General features: G+C 37.1%; 1 protein-coding gene and 1 long non-coding RNA gene across 2 annotated transcripts; both read left to right on the top strand.

Annotated features, from left to right (window-relative positions):
* The first annotated feature begins 1,908 nt into the window (after positions 1-1,908).
* Positions 1,909-5,302, top strand: LOC107567265 (uncharacterized). Its single transcript, XR_001606617.1, has 3 exons — positions 1,909-2,156; positions 2,490-2,585; positions 5,178-5,302. It is a non-coding gene; the product is annotated as an uncharacterized lncRNA (long non-coding RNA).
* A 118-nt stretch (positions 5,303-5,420) lies between these two features.
* LOC107567255 (homeobox protein meis3-like) lies at positions 5,421-11,970 on the top strand. The gene is made up of 10 exons (XM_016252900.1): positions 5,421-5,435; positions 5,842-5,892; positions 5,981-6,031; positions 6,469-6,618; positions 6,724-6,832; positions 7,766-7,908; positions 9,320-9,396; positions 9,638-9,696; positions 9,821-9,907; positions 10,036-11,970. Exons 1-10 carry the CDS (start codon positions 5,421-5,423, stop codon positions 10,224-10,226), a joined length of 933 nt encoding a protein of 310 aa, XP_016108386.1. The 3' UTR covers positions 10,227-11,970.
* Positions 11,971-14,641: the final 2,671 nt, after the last annotated feature.

Here is a 14,641-nt window from a genome sequence, read left to right on the forward strand (position 1 = left end):
AGTTCATTTTCTGCATACAACAGACCCTATTACTGGTTCAAAGATAAGAGTCATAAATAACAGAAACATATTGCTGTAATTTGCCCTGCAATTAAAACAATTACATGGTAATGGTTGTTATTTATTATGGTAAGTTTAATTGGCAATTAGCATTATCAGCTGATTGCAACATCATTGCATTTTTTTCTTATTTCTTTTCTACTTTCTGCTGCATAAAGTGGTCCCCCGGAATTATTTTGACACTTAAGAAACACAAATGAATGCTAATGCTTTAGTTGTCACGCTGCATTTATTTCAAAGGAAGTTTACCTTTCAAGCAAATATTTAATTATAAGAAATTTAGAAGGTGTTACATTTTTACAGTTGTATAGAGGACACCTGGAAATGTAACACTTTTTGCTGTAGTCTGGAAATGTAACTTTGTATTATTTATTTATTGTTTTTTGCACCGTGTACAGTATATCTCTAACCTTTTAATATTTTCTCACATTTAAGGTGAAGTTATCTTCAATTATTCCTACATTTTTTTCATTACTTTTAAGTGCAGTTGTTACATCCTATCACAGCCGGGTGAGTTGTAATAGTTGGGTGGGATTGGTTGTAACACTAATGAAAACATGGACATCAGGTAACACATTTATTTTGTTTAATGATTTTCTTCGTAATCCCTTCCCCCAATTCACCTTGTTTCATTTGAAGTGTTTTATTACAAAAAAGTGAGTTGTGTGTGAAATATATTTTAAAACAGCAAACAAATTGAACAATTTGATCAATTTAAACAAGAAAATCTGCTGATTCTGATGCTTGTAACTTCTTGTTGCGAGTTAGGGTTAAATGCAAATGAAATTACAGCTCAGAAGTTTTTCAACCTATTTATTTAGGCCTATGTGATCCTTCATTCATTCATGTAAATCTTTTATATTCTTACACAGACACTTACAACTTTTACTGTCCCCTCAGGAGGGTGGTGATCATGATACTAATTTCACACTCTATTTTAAATGTAGGATTTTGACTCATTCTGGTTATTAAATGTTATGTTAACCTGGAAAACTTAATGGTAACTGTCTTCATCCACTCTAAATTCACCTTGACACCAGTTGTTTAATATGCAAAGATGGCTGAGAAGTTAGCTCTGAGAAAAGGTCTATCGCGTGTTTGCAGATGCCACTTGTTTTGGTATATTTTTGATATAATGCGTTTTAAAATGCGGCATAAGTCTACAAGTACTTTTTGGTGGTATTGTGTAGAATATGATGTGACGCGTATGCTGTGGAGAATAACGCATGTGTGTAAATTGACCAGTGCATGCTTCAAAACAGATCTGCTGCACATGATAGCCAACCTATAATCAGACAAGATGATTTTTGAACCACGTAATGTAAGCACGGTTTGTGTGTAAGAGAGAGAGAGAGAGAGAGCGAGAGAGAGAGGAAGAGAGCGTCCTTCAGATAAAACGAAAGCCTTATGCGTTTGTAATGCGCGAGTGTGTGTGTGTGTGTGTGTGTGTGTAATGCGCGAGTGTGTGTGTGTGTGTGTAATGTGTGAGTGTGTGTGTAATGTGCGAGTGTGTGTGTGTGTAATGTGTGTGTAATGCGCGAGTGTGTGTGTACGTGTGTGTGTGTGTAATGCGCGAGTGTGTGTGTGTAAAGTGTGTGTGAGTGTGTGTGGCGAGTGTGTGTGTGTGTGTAATGTGTGAGTGTGTGTGTAATGCGCGAGTGTGTGTGTGTGATGTGTGAGTGTGTGTGTGTGTGTGTAATGTGTGTGTGTGTGTGTATGTGTGTGTGTATAATGCGCGCGCGTGTGTGTGTGTGTGTGTGTGTGTAATGCGCGAGTGTGTGTGTGTGTGATGTCTGAGTGTGTGTGTGTGTGTAATGCGCGAGTGTGAGTGTGTGTGTGTGTGTAAAATGCGCGAGTGTGTGTGATAAGGAGGTGGGGGTGAGAGACCCCGTTGTGTTTTGACCCCCTAAACAACTCCCAGTCTCCATCTCTCTCTCTCTCTTTCTGGTTTAAAGCTTCATCGCTCATTGTGGAGAGACGCATTTGAGCCCAACGCGTCGCGGATAGAACGGAAAGAACGCGACATCATCTCAAACGCGCCGCTAATGCTGGATACTCGGCCCGGCCCACGCTTCTGCTGCTACATTCTTATTAAGGTGGGGTATCTTTACGCCTTCTCATCATATCCATAATATAACCCAATTTCCATAACCACAACATTTACGCGGATACATAATTTGTTATTCATTTAGTATGTGTATAATATAATATTATTATAGGCATTTCTCATTCACTGTAGAACACTTATTAAGCTGCTATTTTGGTGGATACTTTTAAAGTGAAAAGCAATCTTATCCACTACTCTCATATGTGCTCGCATTTATTTTATGATGCCCCAAATGCTTTTGGACCAGAATTTGAATATGGTATCAGTAAACGTTTGTGTTACAATGCATGCTTAGTTTTCTTCAATGTTTTTTATGCTTTAGTTCTCGTAGAGAGTGTGTCTTATCTGGCGCTCTGGTGTGTGTTGTCATCCGTCAGTGAGTGTGTGAGCTCGGCTTCCGTATCGCATGGAGAAGAGGGTAGGTCCTGTTTTTCCCTTTAATTTCCAGGTCCATTTTTTTTTGCTACTTTGATGAAAAGGATGCTATCATGTGGATACCAAAAAACAAATTGAGTAACACGCAAGCATAACTAAAGATGATAACTATTGAGATGTGCAAGCAGTGTGTAGCCTAGTCTAGAGTCCAAAAATTAATTCTTATTTTGTAATTGTTAGATTTTTTGGCTGACACTTTATAATAACTTCCAATCCAGCGTCCAAGTCAGTAATAAACATTATTCCATTATGCGATGCTTAATTGATGCTCATTAGGTAATGTGCATTTTTTTTTGCTACTTTGATGAAAAGGATGCTATCATGTGGATACCAAAAAACAAATTGAGTAACACGCAAGCATAACTAAAGATGATAACTATTGAGATGTGCAAGCAGTGTGTAGCCTAGTCTAGAGTCCAAAAATGAATTCTTATTTTGTAATTGTTAGATTTTTTGGCTGACACTTTATAATAACTTCCAATCCAGCGTCCAAGTCAGTAATAAACATTATTCCATTATGCGATGCTTAATTGATGCTCATTAGGTAATGTGCATTTAAATAGTATAAAGTAGGCTATCATTAAACTTTCATTTATTTATTTTCATGTAGGCTTACATTTACTTGAAAGACAGCTAAGTTCACAAAGGTGCTTATACACTCAGCTACTCAGTTTTATCTTTATTATGATCAATTATATGTATTCAGAAAAGCAATAAAAGGCAAACATCAGATGGAGTAGTGTAGGAAAATAGCATGCCCTAGTAAGGCAGATGAAGTCGGTAAGTAGGTCAACTTTTGTGCTACAGTGAGCGGCCAAATGGAAAATCTTGTTGCTTTCTGTCTACTTACAAATTATAATTATGATCCTGTTAATTTGGCATCGGTCGGTTCAATCTCAAATATAAGCTCTTTTATCTGTCCCCACGATATTTGTCCTCATGTGTCCTCAAATGATCCAGGAAATTCAATGACATTTTATATTGATTGGTATTTTTTTATTGCCTGTAAAAGCCTGTTAGATTTGAAGTAAAAAAATTGCCATCACTAAAAATTGATATTGGTAAGTCAGACAAATATTTAATTTTCTATGATCTTCTACATTACGTTTGCACCTTTAAGCTTGTGAAGTACACCTGATTGGTATTTTTTTATTGCCTGTAAAAGCCTGTTAGATTTGAAGTAAAAAAAAATTGCCATCACTAAAAATTGATATTGGTAAGTCAGACAAATATTTAATTTTCTATGATCTTCTACATTACGTTTGCACCTTTAAGCTTGTGAAGTACACATTACTGATTTCTGTTTTCTTTAGAAAAAGCAACGCTGCAGCATACAAAATGACATACATTCTGTTCATGTTTAATTCTATTTAGTTTGCTTGAAACTCTACTGCTTTTAATTGGTTGTCGTTTGTCTATAATAACTTTGATCATTTACACTACTAATCATTATGTGATTACCAATCAAATATGTTCATCAAAGTTTGATTATGTTTCTGGCAATAGAAAGAAAAATAATCAAACATTGGTTCACAAATGTTATTTTTCTGTTAAGCATTATATGATGTCTGTTAATTACTTAAATGAAGTTATTATAAAGTGCTACGATACTAACATAATTGATCACATTCAAGACTTTGGATGTGCTGCACGTTTATGTGTTTTACATATTTTTAAATTCTTACATTGTCCATCTTTATAGTAGGCATACTTAAGTTTAGCTCCGAATGTCTTTTTGTGTAATTAATTTTATTATGAATTGCAGTGTCCTAAATATTTAGTTACATTTTTTTTTCATAGCAAAATATTCATTTGAAATATTTTCAAGACCATGAACATGAGAATATTGCAACTTCAGAGCCAAATGAAATGTTTCATGCCATGGTGAAAACACATATGGAGAAATAAGTATATCACACATGTAAATATGGAGTTTATATGCTACAGAAAATCCTGATTATTTACAGAGGCTTAAATATGTTTTTTTCTTTTTTAGTTAGAATGTACTTCGCAGAGGTGGCTTTCATTAAGTAATGCTATTAGTAATGATTAATGCAACTTCCATCTCAATAATAGGTGATTGGAAATTGTTAAAATTAAATTTATAGTTGTGCAGTGAGAAGTAACCGTTTTTTTCTTATTATTGATTATTCTGAAAACATTGTGTAAGTCTTTTTCTGATTTATCTGACTACAGCATTAATCAGAAAGCTGACTGTAAAACCACCTAATTAGTATAAATGAAGGCTGGATGACTTTATGTATTTGTATGTAAGGCTGTTAATTATAAATCAGCTGGAAAGTTTTTTTCTTTGGAGTTTATGTCCCTGGGTGAATGTTGCTTGGCGCTCTGAAAAATCGCACATCAAAGCCTCCCCGCATCCAGTGTTTATTAAGGAGGAGATACAATTAGCAGCGACTTCAAACAGCCTAGCGCTAACTCACATACTCAAATGTACTGTCAATCCTGTAGCCTACATACTTGTACATCATAATAAATCCCCCCCACACACATTGCACATCTCAGGCAATGTCTAATCTTTTAAATTTGTCTTATCATGTCTCTCCATATCTAGTATGAGGAGTTGGTGCACTACCCAGGCTCTGACGCCATGCCTGTGGGAGACTACATGAGGTCACTTCCTCCGCCACACTACGGCCACACTGTGCCTGACTCCCTGAAACACCACCGGGACCAGATCTACGGGTGAGAGTCTGGTTACTTTAACCATCTGTTACCTCCCACGAAACATAAATGAGCACTGCATTTGTTAATATATATTGCCTTCAGGTCTTGGTTAGTTCTGACTAGGAGAATTATGGCATCATATGCGGTTTTTGTTAGAATAAAATACAGTAATATACTTTTTTTTTTTAATTCTTTGACTTTCGCACATGAAGATATTTTTTTTAGCTTGAAACAAAACTGTTCTTTCACAATTAAAAACTTAAAGGGGTCATATGATGCAATTTCAAGTTTTCCTTTCTCTTTGGAGTGTTACAAGCTGATTGTGCATAGATAAGATCCCTGAAGTTGCAAAGACTAAAGTCTCAAAACCAAAGAGATCCCTGACAGTTTATAAGCCTTTTGTACAAAGATAATAATAGACTGGGATTTTCAACTTCTTGTCTCAGACTAGTTTAACATATGAGACAACAGGCTTATGTCTTGTAGTGGTGTTTTCTGGGCTTCAAGCATCAAATTCAGTATATGTTGATTTTTTCTATTAATTATTTTAGATTCGATCAGAGAAACCTATCTTTTCATCAAACCCAGAACTGGACAATCTGGTAAGATATACAGGAGCTTTTAAATAAGTGGTTCCATGTCATTTTGTAAAGAGCATGACCGTTTTAACCATATGATCTCTTTGCACAGATGATCCAGGCCATTCAAGTTCTAAGGTTTCATCTATTAGAGCTAGAAAAGGTATGTTTTTCTCTCTAACAACATGTTTGTAAAGCTTACCCTTATATTATCATGGAACATGTCCTAAAAAAACATGGTACCATGTGTGATTTAGTGTGTGATTTTCTTCAATGAAACTCCCGTTGTAATTTACTTACCTCATTTATTCATTTTATTTACTTTTATTCCATTTTCTTTTGCAATCGTCCTAAAGACGGCCATTATGCTTGCTTCCCCATATTCAAATGTGGCATGTCAAACTATACTATACGCTTGCTATCAGTGACACCAAATAGCACGCTCACATGTGTTAAAACCAGGCGTACCAGGCTCCTTTTTAGAGATAGGCTGCTCTTCTCACAATACTCTTAGCTTTTATTGTATTGAAAAGAGCAGCATGAACATGCTATGAATTTTTAGCTTTATACAGTATATGTTAATGAACTTGTCTCTCATAGGTTCATGACCTCTGTGATAATTTCTGCCATCGGTACATCACCTGCCTTAAAGGCAAGTTGCCCAGTGATTTGGTGCTGGAGGACCGGGAGGGTGGATCCAAATCTGACATGGAAGATTTCACTGGCTCTTGCACCAATCTGTCAGAACAAGTAAGTCAGTAGACATCTGACACATATCAGGGAGCTAGTTGCTGCCTGTTACTGGGTGTGTGTGTGTGTGTGTGTGTCTGACTGTGCCTGTCTCTCCTGATCTAGAATCAGTCTTGGTTGCGAGATCCGGATGACTGTGTGTCGACCCCCTCGGGCACCCCCAGTGCCTCCTGTGGCCTCAACTCACACAGCGCAGAGAACTGCAGCGATGCCGGTACTTATCATTTTACACACACCAGCTGTAGTGAAGTCTAGCATTTTTGCCGCATACTGTTTTATAAAACTCTTACGGGAATTGTGTATATTATATGCAGTGATAAATGTTTCAATTTTGCATGTTTAATTCAACAATTGGCATCTTGTTATCATCTTGGAAATAAAAAACAGTGTTAGGAAGGTTACTTTGGAAATATAATAGGTTACAGATTAGAAGTGACCTTATTCAAAATGTAATAAGTTGTGAAACTATTTCAATTACTTTATTAAAGTAATGTAACTGATTACTTTTTGATTGCATTTAAAAAAATGTCTAAATGTTAATCATTTTAAAACATTTAAAGCAGGCAGGGTTAACCTTACAGTACACTCTTAAAAATAAAGGTGCTTCACGATGCCATAGAAGAACCTTTTTGTCTAAATGGTTCCATAAAGAACCTTTAACATCTGAAGAACCGTTCTGTTTCACAAAAGGTTCTTTGTGGCGAAAGAAGGTTCTTCAGATTATAAAAAGGTAAGAAAGAGATGGTTCTTTAAAGAACCTTTGACTGAACGGTTCTTTGTGGAACCAAAAATGGTTCTTCTATGGCATCGCTGTGAAGAACCTTTTGAAGCACCTTCATTTTTAAGAGTGTAGGACTCAACATTGATCACTGTCAGACTTTCAAAATCCTTCATCAGTTGAATGAACCTTTGGGAGAGAAATCAATCATATTTGTATGTGTGAGAAAATATTCAGATGTAACCCCCTTTGTAATCTAACATTTTCAAACTTTTTTTTTTCAGTAACTGTAACAGATTACAGTTACATTTATTTTGTAGCTAGTAACTAGTTACTCCCCAACACTGAAACTAAAAACATATATTATTTTACATTTTCAATCCTATCCAACAAGATATTTCATTATGCTTGTGTGTTGTTCTGTGTCAGGTGATGGGTTGGATGGAAGTATGGCATCTCTCAGCACGGGAGAAGAAGATGAAACAGATAGAGACAGACGAAACAAGAAAAGAGGAATCTTTCCCAAAGTTGCGACAAACATTATGAGAGCTTGGCTCTTCCAGCACCTGTCGGTAAGAGAGAAAACATGCAGTTAAAAACCTACTTAAAAACAACATTTTTCATTTGTGTTCCATGGAAAAATAACAGCATAAATGTGGAAGCTGTGGTATTTTGTTACTATGGTCAATTTTGATAAGGGTTGAGACTGAGAGAAACAGTAGCATTAGGAGTTAAAACTGGTGGCAGAAAAAACACATAACAGCAAACTGAGCTTGAAGAAAGTTAACAAAAACAAGAGAAAAGCTTAGAAAAAGAAGATGTGCTAAAAGGTTTGGAAAAGGTATAATGAAAATGTCATCTTTATTGACCATCTCAAGTTAATATCCAAGAATTTATGAACTCTTTGATGATTAATATTGCATAGATGAGCACGGCTGAATTGAGCAATGCTTTAGCAGAAGTAGCAATGAGCATATGGTAATTGCCAACTAATGACGCTTCTGTAATTACAAATGATAGAAGATCCAGAAGTTACTAATAAAAACAAGAATAAAAACAATGTGAGTAATAATGCGGTAACAAACTGACTTGAGTGAATAAAGATATTATTAAAGAGCATTCTCAGATTACCTCAAAGATGCACAACAATAACTAGTGTTAAGGAACTTGTTCCTTTAAAGGGGTCATATGACCTGTCGGTAAGAGAGAAAACATGCAGTTAAAAACCTACTTAAAAACAAAATTTTTCGTTTGTGTTCCATGGAAAAATAACAGCATAAATGTGGAAGCTGTGGTATTTTGTTACGATGGTCAATTTTGATAAGGGTTGAGACTGAGAGAAACAGTAGCATTAGGAGTAAAAACTGGTGGCAGAAAAAACACATAACAGCAAACTGAGCTTGAAGAAAGTTAACAAAAACAAGAGAAAAGCTTAGAAAAAGAAGATGTGCTAAAAGGTTTGGAAAAGGTATAATGAAAATGTCATCTTTATTGACCATCTCAAGTTAATATCCAAGAATTTATGAACTCTTTGATGATTAATATTGCATAGATGAGCACGGCTGAATTGAGCAATGCTTTAGCAGAAGTAGCAATGAGCATATGGTAATTGCACACACGGCGGGCTTGAGAACGGCGCGGCTGGCGGGCTTGCAGCAACCACATGACGACCCCGGGCTGGACTCTGCTTCGTCCACGGTGAAAGCCGCACCAAGAGCTTGTAACACTCCAAAGAGAAAGGAAAAATTGAAATCGCATCATATGACCCCCTTAAAAATATATTTGATATAGTTTTTTATTCAAAAGAAAAAAGATAAAACATACTTATTTGAAAAAATTATTTGCTTGGAAAAAAAAAAACATTCAGTATGATTATGTAAATAGGTATCCCCCAGCAGTTCCTATAACAATATTTTTGTGCTCTCACAATATAGTCACACCACTAACCTAGACTTATTTGATTACCTTTTTGTCCTCTCTCAGCATCCGTACCCGTCTGAAGAACAGAAGAAACAGCTCTCCCAAGACACGGGTCTCACTATACTGCAGGTCAATAACTGGTTAGTAATCACTCTCTTTTACCAATAATCCACCTCTCTCATTGCATGCCATCATATTCACCTACTTAAAACAATGAGCAATCTAATTCAAATTTAAAATGTGTGTATGTGTTTTGTATTTACATTTTTGTTCTGTATTTTTAATGGATTCAAAATACAGATTCAAATATACTCATTTGGTCTGCAGCTACTGTTGAATTCATCAAAATAATTTGTGTTTGCTCTTGCCGTCTCCTCTCAGGTTTATAAATGCCAGACGCAGAATAGTTCAGCCAATGATTGACCAATCAAATCGCTCAGGTGAAATAAAGTTATTCTGGATTTGTTGGCTGATTGTACAATCATTCTAATTGTATGGTAAATGAATATTCGTGGCTCTGTGCACTAAATAACACATATCTGTGTGTGTGTGTTTTTTCCTCAGGCCAGAGTGCTCCATACAGTCCAGAGGGGGCGGCTCTAGGAGGATATGGGTTAGATGTACAGTCTCATTTAGGTCTTAGGACAGCAGGTGAGAACAGCTTTCATAAGCTACACCACCAAAGCAATGCTCCGGAGTGGGCTGATATTCCTGTTGTCTGTCAATATTGGCTTTCATTCACTCTCTCTCTCTCGCTCTCTCTCTTTCTCCATTGTCAGGATTTCAGGGAATGCCGTCCCTGCCCACAGATTACCCCGGGGCCCTTCTGCCCCAACCGGGATACTCCCACGCTGGCCCATCCTTGCACCCGTACCCCGGCCCCCACACTGCCATGCTGCTCCATCCGCCACCCCACAGCCACCCCGCTGAACAACTCATAGGACAAGGCCTTGACATCCATGCCCACTAACTGAGAGCGGAGCAGGGAGGGCGCGCTGAAAATGGGATGGAAGGGTACACTGTAAATTGACTTTGCAGTACCACAGCCCATCACTCTCACCAAACCTTCAGGGCATCACCGCGGTCGACACATAATGACTCTGAGAATGTCTTAAATGCACTGACCTGGCATCATAAATGTATCAAAATTATGCACTCAGCTCCCATGCAATGCCCATCTCAAATGCCTGACAGACTTGTTACATTCCTTAACCATTTCTTGCTATCTGATCTCCTCATGACAATGCTCTGAATGCACTGTATTTAATACATCTATCTACTAGTTTTTATGCACACTGCTGCGTTTGATTAATATACCCATGTCTTCCTATGGCCTTAGGGGTGAGCTGAAGTCTCCCTTAATCTAACATTAAGGCCTTCATTGCCTTTCTTGCCTTGCCTCCGAAAACCCTCTTGAGGAGCACAAACGGAAAAACACAGCATATACCTCCTCCGTCAGGACCCAACAGGTCAGAAATTCCTGAAATAGTCTTCTGAGATGAACAATTGCACCAAATCCTTACAACCTAACTGCTGAACATGGTTAATGCAATGGAAGGGTGAAGCTCATGAAACCATGTCACGCTTCACCCCAAAATCAAAAGACATTTTGCACAAGAAACCTATTATTAGAAGAGAATTAGGAATCATTTTGCATTGCGATCTCGTTTCTATAAATTGCATTTTCCACAAAAATCTCATTGCTGTAATGCATCTGGATGTGTGCTTTTTGTTAAATTCCTATTATTCTTAATAGTAATTCTCATGTTTCCCATATTACAGTAATACAGTAAAAAACTGGTTTTCTTGGAAGAAAAATATCAGTCTTATTTTGATTTTGGGGTGAAACAGATAGCACAGACGTATTCCTGGGAGATTTTTTGAGATTCACCTGTAAAATGTCAAAGAGCCAAGTGTCTCTGTCTTCCTAGCTGAGGGCCACATACATTTCAAGTCAGTCTCACTTTTAGTTTAACACATTATTTAATAGAATTTTTATGTAATTTTTTTTTGTATTTATCTAACTATGGCTACTCCAAAACTTTAAAGTTACAATAATCCGAGTGCCACGTTTTTGAAATATCTCGATTTGATAAAGAAGTGAATATGTTCTTCAGTTCTTTGAAGTTTATGTGAATGTTTACCTGCTGAGGTCCCGACAGGCACATTTTTGGTTTGCTCTAAAGGACCCGACTCACATTACCATCAGTATTTCACCCAATTCCATCACACGAATGAATACCAAAATATCTGACGATACTTTCTGGAGATTTGTTTGATTTCAATCTTGGAAACCTGAGCTCTTTTTTTGTCATTCCCCTGTCTGCATTAAAACATGTTATGTGACTGTTGATATATTGATATTTCTGTTGATATACAACATATTAAGTTCAAGCATTGACACAATGTTTCTTTTGGCCATTTAAACATTTTAGGAATTTAAAGTCAGTTTAACTAATGACCAATGCATATTTAATTAGACACATTTCTCAATCCATAAATATTTATAAAGCACAACAAACCCACCCGACAAATGGAAAAGTGAGATTTTCCTGGTGAAAAAAATTTAATCTAGTCATTAATAATTGTTTGACCTAAAATTAAATGAAACAATTAGAGACTAAAAAGAGAGGACATTTGAATTTGAGAGAAGCAACATTTCAAGTAATTTAACAAAATCACCAGTTTATTTGTTGTTGTTTTTTGGCATTTTGGGGGCAATTTTTATCGATTGTATCCACTTTTGCCTCCCCCCCACCCCCCCGAGATCTGTTTTATTAGTAGTAACAGTGGTAGTAGTAATGTAATATAAATTATAAATATATCTACCAAAGAGTTACAAATAAAACAAAATTACGGCTTATTTCTGCATTTCCAGTAAAATTATTTTAGTTTCGCTTTCACAATGAAACACTGCGTCACACACGGCGGCCTACAGTGAGCAGAGGCCGGGGGATAAAGTGAGGAACGGCCGGCGGGCTGAGTGAGCAGAGGCGGCGGGCTTGAGAACGGCGCGGCCGGCGGATTCGACGAAGGAGCCACAGTGCAAAGTTATAGTATTTCCTCAGCAACCAGCACGGATCAGCTCCAGGCATGACGAAGCAGATATCGTCCTCTTTTGGAAGGCCAAACAAAGTAGTTTCGCTTTCACAACGAATCACACAGCACCTTCACGACATGGCGGCGGCAACAATACTACAGCGAGAATAAAAGTTATGCCTTCTTTCTTTGCATGAACATTTGGGCGGCGTTATGCAAATCTTCCCACATAGTGACGTAGATATGTGGGGGCATGTTAGAACGAGCCGTTTTAGGTAGGTGTGGCTGACTCTTAAATTTTATAAAGAATATCTCTTTGGATTTGAGACTTTAGTCTTTGCAACTTTACAGATCTTCTTTATGCACCAAGAGCTTGTAACACTCCAAAGAGAAAGGAAAAATTGAAATCGCATCATATGACCCCTTTAAAAAAAAATACAAATATGAAAAGAATAGCCTTTTTGAAGCCCAAAGTGGGCGGAGCGGGCCGTCGCCATCTTGGCCATCTTGAAGCTAAAGGTTTTTGGGTTAAGGTTCATAATGTAGAACAGTTTTAATGTGTATGTGTATTAATCTGTATGTGCATAGGTAGCTTGCAAACAAGGAATACAGCTGTTAAGCTAATAGTCACATTTAGCTGAGTAAGATCATGATTGAGAAACTGCTGGAAATGCTGCTATGGGGTATTCTGTTTATTATTTTAGGATTTTTTAGTTTGCCCCAGTGAAGCATTTCTATTAATATAACTGATTAAGTAGTCAAACTCATTCCATATCAGCAGAATAGTGTGGTACAGAAAGTCTATGTCCATAGAACAGGTTCTGAATTAATTATGTAACATGGTTCCTGACAAAACACATACCGTTACATATGTCACTTTTCGGCGTAAACCTAGGCTCTCTCTCACCCCCGTTGTACCTGCACTCACTCACATCGTTAACACATCCCTACACACTGGTGTTTTCCCCTCAACATTTAAACAGGCTCGTATAACCCCACTTCTTAAGAAACCCACTCTTAACCCAACTCTTTTCGTGAACTGCGTTAGGCTAACCGAGACTTGTCATTTGCACTTATATATTGTTGCTCTTTTGTTAGTTTTGACTGCTTTTATTGTCCTCATTTGTAAGTCGCTTTGGATAAAAGCGTCTGCTAAATGACTAAATGTAAATGCAATGTTACTGATTCCTAATGGTCAAAAGCAATAGCAAAAGTAATAAGTCAATATTATTAAATTGCAGACAAAGATTTTGAATAGCTAGGTTGGCTTGTACACTATATTGCCAAAAATATTGGGACATTTAACCTTGCCTTATACACAGAGGCATTGTTGTGTTAGAATAGAAAAGGGCCCCGTTCAAACTATTGGTATAAAATTAGAAGCACACAATTCCCAAGAATAGCATTATATGCTTAAACATTAAGATTTGTACTCGTGCAAATTACTAAAGTAGTCAAACCTGTTCATTAGAAGGGGGTGTCCCAATACTTTGGGCAGTATAGTGTATGTTTGGTGCGGTAGGGGGCCCAACCTCATATTCTTTCATAGGGCCCAAAATTGCTAGAGAATTTTACTTGCCCGACCGGACAACTAATCTGATTAAAACATATAATTAGGGAAGCACCGAAATTTCGGCGAGAATGATTCTGGTTTTATTACATTGGTATAAACGGCAACTGATAATGGATAAACAACAGTAACAACAAGGTCACGCCACTTGAAGCTCACACAGCCTATCTGTGAGAGAATCTCGTGGAGAAATTAAAACAACTGAACACAACTGCACACAGAAGAAACATAAAAATGTCACTTGGATCTTATATTTATTAAAAAAAAAGTGACGTGACGTGTGGCCAAGTATGGTGACCCATACTCGGAATTAGTGCTCTGCATTTACCCATCCAAAGTGCACACACACAGCAGTGAACACACACAAACCGTGAACACACACCCAGAGCAGTGTGGTATTACAGCCTAGTTAAGCAATGACACGACCAAGAGAGTGAAGTTTTCCCTGAAAACCACGATTGCAATTTTATACAAGAGTTAAAACGAGTAGTTAATATACATTTTAGTTCAATATTTGAATTTAGGATATACTGTCAACGTTGACTGTTTTTGCTCGATTTGGTTAATGAAAATAGTTCCAAACAAAGATCATAGCAGAACAGTCGCGCATCTCTGAACAACACACAGAGGTGTTTCGTTTCTGAATGATTTGTGTTTTTGAATGTTGAACCATTTGAGTCAATGATCCAGTGGCCATTCATAAAGACAGGCGCTTGCTTCATTCTTGAATGAATCAACCGTCTGAACGAATCGTTTGAAGGCATGCTTCAATGACT

Source organism: Sinocyclocheilus grahami, unplaced genomic scaffold (assembly GCF_001515645.1).
Source record: "Sinocyclocheilus grahami isolate Dianchi unplaced genomic scaffold, SAMN03320097.WGS_v1.1 scaffold1138.1, whole genome shotgun sequence".
NCBI lineage: Eukaryota > Metazoa > Chordata > Actinopteri > Cypriniformes > Cyprinidae > Sinocyclocheilus > Sinocyclocheilus grahami.

Excerpts from the sequence above, each read along its gene's own strand:
- LOC107567255 (XM_016252900.1), top strand. Across the intron at positions 5,893-5,980 it reads ACCCAGAACTGGACAATCTG|ATGATCCAGGCCATTCAAGT; the intron begins GTAAGATATACA and ends CTCTTTGCACAG. Across the intron at positions 9,697-9,820 it reads TGACCAATCAAATCGCTCAG|GCCAGAGTGCTCCATACAGT; the intron begins GTGAAATAAAGT and ends TTTTTTCCTCAG.